General features: G+C 46.0%; 1 protein-coding gene across 3 annotated transcripts in view; it reads right to left on the bottom strand.

Moving 5' to 3' along the window:
• LOC137435204 (engulfment and cell motility protein 1) overlaps positions 1-14872 on the bottom strand; it is a 143596-nt gene that overhangs the window by 50319 nt on the left and 78405 nt on the right. For all 3 annotated transcript variants that reach the window (XM_068128778.2, XM_068128779.2, XM_068128781.2), the window contains 3 exons: positions 12957-13061; positions 11261-11369; positions 9941-10077 (listed from right to left, as the gene is read on the bottom strand). In XM_068128778.2, coding sequence (XP_067984879.1) covers positions 9941-10077; positions 11261-11369; positions 12957-13061 — 351 coding nt within the window. The remainder of the gene's footprint in view (positions 1-9940; positions 10078-11260; positions 11370-12956; positions 13062-14872) is intronic.

Below are 14872 nucleotides of genomic sequence, written 5' to 3'. Positions count from 1 at the left end.
CATAGGTGCCACGTTGACCCATAGGTCCTTCCACGGGTGGTGCTTGGCCGCAAAAGAGCTGCGGTCCATTGTGGGTGGCCACAAACATTGCGGTCCATATGGTGTATCGATCCAGGCAGCCAACAGCGAAAGTGCAGGCCCACAACTGCGTAGCCAGCACCTCTCTCTCCTCTCTCTCTACCCCAAAGCCAGATCCTCGGAGGTGGGAGACAAAAGAAGAAACAAGTGAGTAAGGTGGTAAGGGCGCAAAAGTGCACGCAATATAAGGTAATGCACACTGGGGGCACATGGGAACCAGGTGAGACAGGTACGTTCCTATCGTACGCCCCCCCCCCACCAGGTAACCTACATGGCCCCTCCCTTACCCCTTACTGTATCCACAAAACACAACACTACCCATAAACATCTACTTTACAAATCAACAAACATCCCTACTGTCTTCCCCGTTCCTCCCATAAACCAAATTCGTCTTCTCTCCCTCCTAACCAATCAAATTTGCCATTTTCAACTCTCATCAAAATTTGCCATCTCCAACTCAACATCATAATTTGCCATTACCAATTCATCATCAGTCCCTCCTAGGGAGGGAGAGATGGAATCACCCCAATGTCTCATCCACGTCGTGATGCGTCTCACAAATCCACACAGCGATTCATCTCCTGCAACAAAACAAAGAAAACACAGGTGTGGAGTCATCATCATCACCACAGGTAAGTGGCTGCGTATGGTGCGACGGGTTCATCAATCCTAACTATCTCCTAAATGACTTTAACAACTTTACACTACCCGGGGTCTCTCTCCGGCCAAACCATTGGCCCTCTTACACTATGGGTTCTAAAAACCAATTCCCATTGGCCAAACTGTGGTGCTCTTCAATTTGGGGTCTCACTCCCCCGATTCATCTCCCGGTGCCCTCGCACAATTTCTGGGCTGTGGCGTGTACCTCTCCCAGTGGGTCTACCCACCTGCACACCTCCACCACTGCAGTTGCCTCCGAGCTTACCTGCTCCTTACCCTAACCTAACTACCTGGGGAAGGCCCTCTGGCTCTCTCCCCACTCGGTGCCCTCTCTGGCACTGGGCTACCCGGGTCCATCCTCCGGATCCTCGGGCCCCATCCACAACTCTACCGGCTCCCAGAGCCCACCTGCGGCCTCACCTGGCCGACATCCTCACAGTGGTGGAGTGCCCAACCAACTACACACACTAACAGGCTACACGCCCAGCCATTTCCACAACACTAATGCACCCATCCACAACACCATTCTGCAACCGCACCACAAATGCCAATATCCAACCACAATTTACCGGCACCCTCTACCTAACACTTACACTACCCGCCCCGGGTGCTCGTGAAAGGGGTCCACTCTTCCCCCATCCACACCTTCGCACCATGCACACCACTCCGTACCACTCACTCCAACTCTCTCCACACACCTGTACCTGCACACCTGTGCTCTCACACCTGGTGCCACCTGCACCCTTCTCTCCCCAAGCGCATTCGCGCTGATCCACACACTCACTACTCCTACACTGCTCCACACACCTGTCCAGTTGCACACCTGTGCAATCACACCTGTCCAGTTGCACACACACGGCATCATCTCAGCTAACTACTCCCTTCTGAAACTTGCGCTTCCCAGTCGTCCCTTTAAACTATTGCGCTCCCACGTCATTATCATCCACACTAATCTACCTGCGTCCCCACTACAGGTATCAGTCACTAACTAAACTTAACGTTACCTACTGTCATCTTCTAGATCCCTACACACCATATCCTAACCCACCCGGGCTAGTTTTCACTGCCATACACCCCATAATCTATTGCTCCTTTGCCCCCACATGGGAAGGGTGGCAGGGATGCCATCCCACCACATCGGGGGTCTCTCACTACCAATTTTGCACATCAAATTTCAACAAATCAAAAATTTGCCAATCCTACTCATCATCTGCCAATCACTACTGCCAATCCTTTGCCAATCACCAAATTTTGTTTTTCTCCAATTTTGGGTCCAAAACACTAACCTCATCACCCGTCTACTCACTAATACCTCTCGGTGCGCCAATTCCCGTCCAAAGCCCGGCTTCGTAAAGCCAAACAATGAATGCTGGTTGTTTTGTGCCTGCGGCTGGATGCGTCCGGCATTCGGGACAGGGACGGGGGCTTACCCGGGCCGAGATCCCATGCATCACCTCGGCGTGGAGCCATCCAATGTCCCGATCTCGACCTGCCGGCACGTCTCAACAAAACGTGGTCGCCATGACGACCCTTTCTATCGGGCTGCCAGCTCCGCCTAGTGGAGCCTGGACGCGGCCGTTCAAAGCGAGGCCCGGCACGCACCGAGGGCCTGCTTCGGCTAAAAGTCGCTCTAACCTCTAACCCGTGTAACGTCGATGCTTCACCTGGACGCTTACACCCCGCAGCCCGTTCCTTGCTCACACATCCAGCCGTTTCCATGCTCCTCGTACCGTTCCTTACACACCTCGGTACACCCATTCCACTCACAGCCTTGGTCACACACCTGACCACCGAACACTTTGGCACACATTCGTTGCTCGCACACCTCACCAATACACCGCTTCGCACCCCCTCCTCGGTCACCTCCTCTGTGACAATCACAGGTGTGCCCTCATTCGCACACCCAACCACGTGCCTCACTACCAATTCCAGCGTGCATTCCCACTCACGCTCTACCATTCCAGGTGTGCATCCTTCCATCCCAGGTGTACATCCTCGCTCACCTGTCACAACTAACTCACGCTCCATGTCACTCTCACTACTTTCACCTCCACTCGTGACAACGCACTCACCCTTACTCTTGACAGCACACTCTTTCCTCATGCACCTGTCCGTCACACACCTTCCTCGCGCACACTCTCCCGTTACACCCTCTGTAACACTCACCACAGGTGGACACTCTTCCTTACTTCTGACAGCGCACTCTTTCCTCATGCACCTGTCCGTCACACACCTTTCTCGCGCACACTCTTGCGCACACTCTCCCGTCACACCCTCTGTAACACTCACCACAGGTGGACACTCTTCCTTACTTCTGACAGCGCACTCTTTCCTCATGCACCTGTCCGTCACACACCTTTCTCGCGCACACTCCTGCGCACACTCTCCCGTCACACCCTCTGTAACACTCACCACACCACGCTTCCATGTGCTCCCTCGCACACGCACTACGACCGACTCACTCTCGCCAGCACACTCACTCCTTGGCACGCACTTTTTCCTCACACACCCCAGAGTCGGACTTTCTTGCACACCTCCTTTTTCGCACACCAGACCTGTCGCACACCTCACCAACGGCCTTTCACGAACACCCGGGTCCATCTCGACCCCCAAGCTTCTTAAATCCCCTGGCGCATCATACGCACGACCATATTGGTCACCACTTACACCGGGTCCTCTTCCTCTTCGCTTCTCCTCCATCACCTGCGAATCCCTCATCCGGTTAATGAGCACATCATCACGATCCAAACACAGACTTTGGACCAATTCTTTTATCTCCTCTTTTATTTCTTTCTTATCCCCTCTCCGTCGCTTCTTAATTTCGCTCACCCCTTCTTCCACTTCTTCTAATTTGTGCCTCACCTCTTTTATTCCCCGGTACGTCTCCTCAAGCTCGTCCTCCAAGGCTACCTTGACCGTTTCCATGTGCGTCCTCACCTGCCGGTCCTTCGTCTCCATTACCTCTATCACCTCGTCCAACCTCGTTGTCAGTCCCTCACGTACCATCTGACATTCCCTCTTCGTCGCTACCAAGTCATCTTTTAGTTCTTTCTGTGTCGCCTTTAAACCTCCTAATACCGCAGTGTTCCTTTGAACCTGCTCCACTAACTCCGTCTGTCCCACCGTCAGCTGCTCCACCTCCTGCGTCAGGTCCTCTATGCCCCCTTGTAACTTTACAGTCCCCTTTCTCACCTCCTTCTCCATGTGCTCCTTACAGTGCCTCACCTCCTCGCGCACTCCTCCGACCTCCTCACTCACTCCTCTTCTGATCTCCTCTCCCATCACTTGCATCTCCTGCCCAGATGCCACCCTCATCTGCTCCATTTCCTCCCTGTGAGCATCCAGTTTGGTTTCTACCCCCATTCTGACCCCCTCTATCTGCTGCTCCATTTGTTTAACTTCCCTTTCCGCTTGGTCCCTCATGTCCCTCAATTTGCCTTCCATACTGTTTTCTAACCCCTCTAACCCATTTTTCACTCCCTCTATTTGATTCTCTTGAGCGGCCATTCTGTTTTCTACCCCCGTTAACCCATGTTTCACTCCCTCTATCTGATTCTCTTGAGCGGCCATTCTGTTTTCTACCCCCGTTAACCCATGTTTCACTCCCTCTATCTGATTCTCTTGAGCGGCCATTCTGTTTTCTACCCCCGTTAACCCATGTCTCACCTCTTTTATCCCGTTGTCTAACCCCTCAAAATTATTGTCTAACTTCCCAAATTTCTTGTCTAACTCCTCAAAATTATTGTCTAACTTCCCAAATTTCTTGTCTAACTCCTCAAAATTATTGTCTAACTTCCCAAATTTCTTGTCTAACCCCCCGATTTGATTCCCTAGTCGCTCCCCCATTCTGTTTTCCATTTTCTCCATTTCCCTGGCTCTTTTTTCGTTGTCGCTCTTCGACTCTGCCATGTATTCGCTAAACCGTGCCATGAACTGCTGCATGTCAAACGGCTGCATGTTAAAGCCCGCTGATACAGCCGGCTCGGCTACCGCGCGCTCGTGCGAGGCGCCTTTTTGCGCGCCCGCTACTTCGTGCGTGACGGCGCTATTTTGCGAACCTGCCGCCCTCACTGCTTCGCTCTCCTCTTGTCCCTCAATTTGGTCCTGGACCGACCCTGCTTCACTCTCCCCTACCGGACCCCAGCCGTCTTGATCCGCCATAGCGCGACTTTCAAAATTCGAGTTTCGTAAAACAAATTCGAAATTTCGCCGTTATACTTTCGTCGAGCGCAGTACCCGCGCTCCGGATCGATTTTGTCGAGCGCCGTACGCGCTCCGGATCGATTTTGTCGAGCGCAGTACGCGCTCCGGATCGATTTTGTCGAGCGCAGTACGCGCTCCGGATCGATTTTGTCGAGCGCAGTACGCGCTCCGGATCGATTTTGTCGAGCGCAGTACGCGCTCCGGATCGATTTTCCCTCCCAAAATTTGGGCCTAACTAATTTAGTCCCGGGTCCGAATCTCACTCCTCGACACCAATTGTTACCGATACGACTTTGATGGTATGGTGGGCCGAGCGGGATGGCCGCCGTATCCGTACAAGTTACCCGATTGTGCCCGAACGTTGACGAGTCGCGCGATGCTGGCTCAATAAGGAAAAGAAGACACCCGGCTGGATTACAATAACACAATACGACACCAATGTTTCAGTTCTCAATTATATTCGTACGGAAAGGTCAGATTACAGGGGCTAGAGTTATAATCACAGAAAGACAGGCACTTAGACACACTCTTATATTAACCCCGGACAGACGACGGACAAACGGGACAAGGCTGACTCACACGGGGGTTGATGAAAAGGACAGCGGGTATCGATGGCTCAAGGTGCACTCTTGGCTCAAAGCAGGGTCCAGTACGGTCCGGTCCAAAGATGCGGGGAGGTATCGTCGCGCTGGGGGTGGCGGTGGCTTCCTCTGCTCTCCGTAGTTCAGGCGCATCTGTTTCAGCGCTCGCAGGCCCGTCTTTCTCCAGCTGGGGGCGAATCTCACGTCACATCCGGCGCGTGGCCGCGTATATCCGGCGGGGAGTGACACGCCCTCGGCTCGTTAGCTCCGCCTCGTGGAATCGGCACGTTGCTTCTCATTGGGTGCGTGCGGGGGGGGTTACTGGCTCCGCCCCTGACGAGGAGCTGACAGCCAGCCCCTTCGGGGTAACCCCGTGGAGCGCATGGTCTGGAGCTAATCGAGCCGGTGTGAGGACGCATCCTCCCCCGCTCCGCCGCCATCTCCTCTGTTGTTGTTGTAATTGTTGTTGTAGTTGTTGTTATTGTTGTTGTTTGGGGAAGAAGATGGGAGGAGGTATGGGAAAGGTCCTAAACTCACTACTGATGCCATATAATCACATTCTGGTGCAACGAAGAGTCATAATTAATGGAGACGAGGCCTTAACTGACATAGAATAAGAATAACTAGGAAGATGTCCGAAAGTTGTCTACGTGTGGTGCGGTGGACCTGGGCACGACATTTAATGGGGGAATAAGGGGAAGGTCGGCTCTACTGATTGTTATTTACATGCAATGGGACTAGGGAATGGGGGATCGGGGAAAGTTGGGGAGTATTGGAGAAAATAGGGGAATATTTACAAGCGGATATGGAGGCCAAATTCCATATTCGCAACAATATATATTGTTCAAATAAAGATGGTTAACAAAAATTCCGGAAGTTTAACGCTATTGAAGCAGTCTTATCACCTTTATACACCACCCTATTTACCATGTCTAAATACTGATAAACAGAATGGTTTTGGAAGTGACAAGAGGGCGATTTTTTTTTTTTTTTTTTTTGTATACAGGATCGAGGCTCGTGAAAGAGCTAACATTAATCACACAAAAAGTCAAACCGACACATAAAACACAAAATAAGGGGAGCGGTAGAGAAATGGAGAAAGAGGGGGAAGGACACAAACACATTTGAGAGCAGGGACATCGAGAGAAATGTGGGAGAGGGAGGGCTTGGTGGGAGGTGGGAGAGGTATAAAACATATGAACACTGCAAGGACTTCCAGGAAAGTTGGAATTTCCCAAAAAAAAAAAAAAAAAAAAAAAAAGTATCTGGGGTGAATTAGCGGGGGTAGAAAAGATCAAGGTTTTGGATGGGGGAAGATAAGAGATGGTGGTGAACAGCTGTTTTAAAGACCTGGAGGGAGGCGTGGGATTGAAGGGAGTGGGGGAGTTTGTTCCAGAGGTGGGAGAAAAGGGGAATGAAAGAGTGAAGGTGAGCAGAGAGCCCAGATTTTGGCAGTAAATTTGGCAGTACTGTGTTCTGCAGTGTTCAAGTATATAACTCAATTTAAACAAAATAAAGATTGTAAAAGTCATGTAAATAACTTAATTCCAAAATTTACTGCTGCTTTATCACCGTCGACGGTGTCGGTTACACCACCTTATCTAACATCTTACATTAGTTATTTGTGCCTGTTGTTTGTGTCCTTTATGATGTCCTTAAAAACAGTTTATGTCCAATTTGGAAATATTAAAATTTTGTTTGACTGCCAATTCATCTCACTCCTCTGCGCATGTGCAATCGGGACAAATTCAGAGCCAAAGTGCTGCTCTACTACAGGTTTGTTTTCCGATTCATGTTCCGATTTGTGTCCAAAATATAATATTGAAAATAAACGAGGTGTTACTCGATCATAAAATTGTTTACAGACAGAAGGATGGACAGGCGGACATGAACCAATTGCTTAATTAACTTGAAGAGGTATGTGAGATACAAAATAAAAAGGAAATTCAGACATTTCAATGAGAAAAAAAAAATCAGCAAAGTCAAAAAAGCTAGAATTAACAAATTTTGAAGCAATTTGAAACATCTCAATTCAGTGCTGTTCATCCCAATCGATCAATCAATCAAATACTCTTGACAGAGTTGGCACTGCTGAAGGAGTTATTGGGTAATGATGCTGGGTGGTTTGCCATTGTCTTCCCAGCAATCAGGGCAGAAATTTGTAATTTGTCCCAGGGTCCCGGCGATAGGTCAGCTACTCTGCGGGTAAGACATCATGTGATCTTTAACGTCCACCAATGTCTCCAAGCATGTAGGCAGACGAGTTCTCGCATTTAACGACCATTTGAAGGTCGGCACACACATTTATTCCTCAACCTGCCTGCGAGACGCCAGAATGATAGTTTAGAGCTGGGCCGAGATTTGAACCAAGGTGAGACAGCTCAAGGTGAGTGGGCAATGGGCATACCTCTAGGCCAGCCTGTTCACCCCAAGTTTTGACAATTTTTTTTTTAATCAAAAACGATTATTAAAAATGATTTGTCTTCTTAAAATAAGATTCAGCTTTATCTTTTAAATTACAAACTCTTCGTTTCCAAGGCTCAGATATTGCCAACTGAGCAGCTATACTAGTTGGAGGTAACTTCAGTTTTGAATATAGAGGACACCCTTGTAGAGACGATGATAGAATTGTAGAGTAGATTCAGCCGTGAATATGAACACATTCAATTTCCCAAAAATAAATTAACACCTCGTATGAAAATACACCAACAAGTACAGATACATTAAAAGTGCACCACCCCCATGCCAAATAATTAAATATCCTACAGCGCGGCATTGACGGGACGCCTCCGGCGCCCGGCAATACCGCCGTGCAGCTCATAGAGACTGTATTGGGAGGGAGAGGTGTTCAATAATTCATTGATTAATTGCATAATTAAAATCAATAAATATTTATCATAAAATATTTTCTTAATAAATTGGCTAGTAGCATAGCTAAACCACCAGTGCTTCACCGAAGCTGTAACTTTTTGAAAATTAATTAAATAAGTCATTAATCGAAAAAATTAAATAATCAATTGATTAATCAATAAATGAAAAATATCCTTTATACCCACATCACTTGGTCACTGTCGTGTCCAAATATCAGCTTCCTAGCTCAAAAGGTGCCTGAGATATTGCCCAGATGAGAAAGAAAATAAATAAATGATTAATAATGAAAATAAATAAATAATAATCATAAATAAATAAAAAATTAATCAATTGGCTAATAGAATACCGAAACCACCACCGTTTCATCCGAATCTGTAACTTTAAAAAAATTAACTAATTTTGTCATTAATCGAATAATTAAATAATTAATCGATTAATTGATTAATCAATAAATCAAAAATAGCCTTCAGAGCCAAATCACTTGGTGATTGTCGTGTCCAAATATCAGCTTCCTCGCTCAAAATGTGCCTGAGATAATGCCAAGAAAAGAAAGGAAATAAATAAGTACTTAATGAATGAATGAATGAATGATCGTTTTAAGGCCATTTTCCCCGCTAGAGCAGGGGTTAGCCTTGCGGGCCCCATGACAATCATGGTTCCCTGTTTGAGGCAATGTTTTTATGGCCGGATGCCCTTCCTGACGCCAACCCTTGGTCACGCTCTTACGATGCGCAGGGATACGGTGTACCTATTCTAAATCGGGATACACACCGTGATCATTCATCCCAGCAAGCTGGTAATCAATTTGCCGACCTCGGAAGGATGACAGGCTGAGTCAACCCCCCTGGCGTTAATTCAGCGATCGACCGGGATTCGAACCCAGGATCCTGGGATCCACAAGCCGGCACCCTAACCGCTAAGCCAACACCAGGCTCAAATAAATAAGTACTTAATTAATCGATAATAATTAAATAACTAATCAATTAAGCGATGAATAAAAAATAAAAAAAGATTTTTGCCAAAGCATTTGCTCACTATTGTGCCAAAATTTCAGCTTCCGAGCTCAAAGAATGGCTGAGATATCACCCGGAAAAACAAACAAACAAGAAAACAAGGAAACAAGAAACCAGAGTGAAAAGTGAGTACTCCCTTTCAGTATGCATCATTGCTGGGCCCCCTTCGGTGCCCGGCAATGACGTCATACAGCACCTGGAGATGCTATAGGAAAGGAGCGGTGTACAATAAAAGCAAGAACATTACTTGTACATACGGTACAAGCAACTTTCAGAATCCACAGCAAACATGAAATTGCTCTAAACCCCAACTTTAAAGGAAATCTCAAGACAGGAAACTATTAAACAAAGAAGTTTGAAGCTGCATCAGTGAGGTCAGAGTTCACACCTTGATGCGTTGAGCGAATATAATACTTCATAACTTTAATGGTTTTCTCACAATGCCTCCTCAACTGCTCTGGCATCGTTTTCTCTCTCTACACACAAATCACACAACCCTGTTGTTCATGGTTTTACATAATAAAGCTCCAAGACCTTATCAAAGTCCTCCTGTGTGGCCCGCATCTCCTTCCACGTCTTATTGAGCAGCTGAATACAGATGCAGAAGAACTCCTCAAACGCGTGCTCTTGTGTGAACATCATTGCGTAGTAACTCTGGGCTGTTTCTGAAGCTGCAAAAAAATGGACAGAGAAGAACATATTTAGAAGTGAAAAAAAAAAATCATATTTTAATATTTAATTATTTGTTTATTTAAAAATAAAAATAAAAAACAACATAATTAGAACCTCCCTCCTATAAGCACTTTCATCATAGTCAGTTATCAAACCAACCATTGTCAGTTGACTGTTGCAAATTTGTAATTTGTTCAGGGTGTCGGCGATAGCTCGCCTACTCTAAACAAAGGACACGGTGGGATCTTTAACGTCCACCAACGAATGATGGCAGACTGGCCACCCAGTTTAATGTCCATTTGAGGGACGGTACGCACATTGATGCCTCGCCCTGCCTGCGAGACACCAGCATGACAGTTTGTACAGGGGCAAAATTCGAACCCAGGCTAGGCAGCTTGGAGGCGACCTCTCAGCCATCGACCATCCTAGTGTACATACCTCTAGGGCTAGGCCATCCTATCAGTCCAAAACGAGCACCACTCTGCTATCACAAACACATGTGCCCGACTGCTACAATCAACTCCACTGGCCAAACCACCAAACCTTACTTCCCTAACAGGTTTAAATAACATACAAAATAAATGCAAATCCTTTGCCTGAAATGTTTCATGAATTAATTTTCATCGTTGTTTGTGGAAGAAACTTCCTGAGGCTGTTCAATCCCACTCATCCATCCATGGCTTCAAGAGGATAGTACATGACAATCTTAAGTCTTCTGCTCTCCCCACCCACAATATTATATACCCCCCATCAATCCTACCTAACACAATCCTCTTCCTTCCTTTCCTCTCTCACTCACTCTCCTCTCCTTCTGTACGTTCATTCCCTTGCTTGCTGCGTCCAACTGTGACCCCACTGTGACCCCACTGCCCCAATGTCAATTTGTTGCATTTTATCCTCCGTCACATCGCTCTTCCATGAGCCTCGCTCTTGTGCATTAAAAAAAAAAAATGAAAATGGAAAACATTTGTACGATATTCAAATACACAAATGTGCAACCGAAACATTTTCCTTCAAAAAGATCCACCTGGAATGTGTGAAACTTTGAATGAATGGATCCAATCTTTAAACTACTTTAATGAGAGCATATCAGAACAACTAAAGGTGTAAAATACTTCACCTCTGCCAGATTTGAGCACCAAATACATCAATGCCCCCAGTGACAGATGCATAGATACTCACGAGGCACACCAATCTGTAAGAGTTCGCAAAGGACTCTGGTAAGCTCGATGCTGCTCCTACCGAAAGGGCATTCATGCCGATCCTCACGGCAGCTGTTCTCCAGCACTAACTGGTACAAAAATATAATAAAACATTAATAGGATTCGACATGAAAAAGGCTAAGTTGCATCGTATCAATGTTAATAAATGAGAATGAGCACCGATTTCAAAGGAAAGGCAACTGAACACTTCAAATTGAGGAAAGGCTATTTAATGCCTGAGAAAGAAGAGCAACTGGATGTCCCGTCTGCCAGCTTTAGTTGATGGATGGTAAAGATCCCACGGTGTCCTTTGCAAAGAGAAAATTGCAGCTCTAACCAACAGGGGGCACTGCAGCAGCACGGCTGCATCCCCAGCAAATGATGCTACCCTCAGTCATGTGCTGCATATGAAAGAAGACTACAAACCTCACCCCAAATCTATGACATTTATAGCAAATTGAATGGAAGCCGTCGTAGTTTTGGGTGACACTCAATTTTCTATTAAGCTACAGATATAGAGTCGTCTTTGTTCGTATGCAGCACAAAGCTGCGGGTACAATCAATGGCTGAGGGTGCAGCTGTTCTGCTGATAGTGATGCAATGCCCGTTGCTTATTACGCGGGAAATTTGAATCTGGCCATGGTACCGGCGATAGCTCGCCTATTTTTGTTTCGCAAAAGGATACAATGGGATCTTTAACATTCACCAACAAATGCAGGCAGACGGGACGACTGTTTAATGTCCATCCACGGGACGGCACACACATTGATGAAACCCCCTGCCTGTGAAATTCCGGGATGGCAGTTTGTAGCTGGATCAGGATTCAAAACCCGGCTTGACAGCTTCGAGACAAGTGTGCGTACTTCTAGAGTCTAGGCCATACTGTCAGCCCAGATATAGGGTGAAATTGCCAGATAAGCTTGCAGTGGGGATAGCCAGTATGGATGAAGGAGAAATTACATAACTTACTTTTGAGCAACAACACAACTTATTTGGACTCACAGAATCCCAAAAAATTACAAGCAAGGTTGCAAATTGTGAAATGCCAATACTTTTGCAGGGCAAGACTTCCAATGATGTGCTTGCAAAAGATGAAACACAATCAAAGCAAAGTTAGAGCTAAATGGACATCCATTCTGATAAATGGTGGGATGCTGTACAGCAATGGGGTCACGGTCAAGAAAATCTCAATGGGTATGTCAAATTACCATTCATGCTCGGCTTTTCACCCCTCAGCCCAAATTTGGCTAAGGGGTATTGTCGGTCACGGGCGTCCGTCAACTTTTGGTTTCCGTCAATTTCAAGGAGAACGGCTTGTCCGATTAAATCCATTTTTGCCGTGTGTGTTGGGGTTGAGTAGAGGAAGGTTCCTTTCGAAAATGGGCGCTGCGATTTTCAATATGGCCGCCACGGTAGCCATCTTGAAATTGGTTTCCATCAATTTCGAGCAGAACGGCTTGTCCGATTAAATCCGTGTTTGCAGTGTGTGTTGGGGTTGAATCGAGGAAGGTTTCTTTCGAAAATGGGCATGCTGCGATTTTCAATATGGCCGCCACGGCAGCCATCTTGAAATTGGTTTCCACCATGCATGGGCTGAGGGGTTACGCCTGCTTTGCGGTGCTATTTATTACAGTAGGAATAGGGTTGCCTTCTCTACCATTACCCACGCTCCTCACCCTGACGTATGCACTTCTGTGTAGGTGGGCAAAGTGCAGCATGTTGTCCAAAGCCAGCATACCAGGAGGCGTCACCATGAAGTCTTGTGCTGGGTTCACATTGTCCTGCGGTGACATTGCAAGAAGCGTCTTAATGACCACAAGGCAAAAAGGGAAATCTTGCTCAATTCCCTTGTTAGCTCAAAGAAGGGTCTTGTGGTAAAAACAATGGTCCAAAATAACTCGCATCTGGTGGATTTGGCCTGTATTTTCACCTCCGAACCAGCTGACCTGCTGAGGCTGTAAGAGGGTTTGATTAGATATGGTTAATGGAACATGGAGTATAAACCCGCTATCGACTTCATAATCCGATAAACATTGCATTTCCCAGAAAAAAATGTAAGCATCGCACAACAGCCAATCAGAACGAGGCTTTCAAGAATCCTACAACAGTGAACACGGTTTAATACCACAGTACGATTGGCACTGCATTTCACATTTCATGGCTTCTTTTTTCCGTTTTTACTATCGTAATATTCATTTTCGAATGACGAATGGTCCAATTTGTTGGCAACTCCACCAATAAAATAAGTGTTCATTCATTGGTCAAAATTATTATTTCGCATGGAGCTAAATCCCAGCAAGAATGCTCAAAATGATGGCCTTGCATCCAAACGGTAAACGATGAGAGTAAGAAAGAAGGCATTGTGTACGGTAAGCACCACTTTTGTTTGTGGCAGATTTATGATACTTCTTGCACAAGTAGAACATTACATCTTTGAAATTGCATATCTTAAGTAATTTTCATGTTTACCTGTTTTACATAAATTTATATGGTAGTCTCATGTAACTTTTTTATATTTTGCTCATACATTATTATATCACGATCATTCTTGTTTAAATTATTACCTCCGCAACCAAAGGTGGATGAAGGTGAAAGTCCGTGGGCTGAGTAGGGTTTACATGCACCCCCCCCCCCCCCCCCCCACAACTTAACTTCCCGGGTATGTCTATGTCCATGTACCCCCCACCCCCCACCCTAGGGGTTAGGAAAAACCATGTTAACAGAAAAAAAAACTCATTCCCAAGGTACCTCCCACGCATATTTTGATGTTACCCCCCCCCGTGTCGGTGATTTCCAAAAATTAGGGGTAGGCGAACTTCAAATGGCCATAACGTTTTACGTAGTCATCCTATGGTTGCATATGACCCCTCAAAATGTTTGTCCTGGGACACTCTTTACAATGATGTGTTATATGCAAATGAGGTCACTAATGAGGTCAACAGAGGTCAAACTATGACGTAATTTGGGGGTTGCCCAAAATCCATGACCTTGAAAGTAAAAAATGACCTGAGGTAGGCAAGAAATTGGTAAAGGAATGTTTTATTATGCCTTTTTGATAGTACATATATCAAGACAAATTATGGAAAAAACAGCTTCGAAAAATTCCAAGTATTGACTGGTTGGCGGTCGTTTGAATCTAGAGGACGAATTCGAAAAATGACCAAAATTTGTTCTTTCAACCTCCAAAGCATCAATACTTGGTTTTGATGACAAAGATTTGCTAAATGGGTTCAAAGGTGGTATCATAACATAATATTTCAAAACTGGCTATAATCTGACATTCAAGGTCAGATTATCAAGGTTAAAGGTCAACTGGGTGCATAATTTTCTTTCAAGGAAAGTCATTTGCCAGTTCGCAATAATCACAAAACCAACCAAAAAAATTATTACAGTTATTTAAGAAATTATGTCACCATTCAGATCCAAGTTACACCATTCCCCGAGTGAATTCTATGCCCCAAATAAAAGCTAACCTGTAAGATGTGACATTGATTGTGGTTCAACCAACTTCACTTCAGTTTAATGACAGAACTTAATCATCGTCGCTCTCACTTCCGCTCTCTTCACTTGAAGATGACATTTCATCGCCTTG

This window comes from Myxine glutinosa, chromosome 9 (assembly GCF_964187855.1).
Source record: "Myxine glutinosa chromosome 9, kmMyxGlut1.1, whole genome shotgun sequence".
Classification (NCBI taxonomy): domain Eukaryota; kingdom Metazoa; phylum Chordata; class Myxini; order Myxiniformes; family Myxinidae; genus Myxine; species Myxine glutinosa.
Note: the sequence above shows the minus strand (reverse complement) of the source record. Positions and strands in the feature narration are given on the sequence as shown.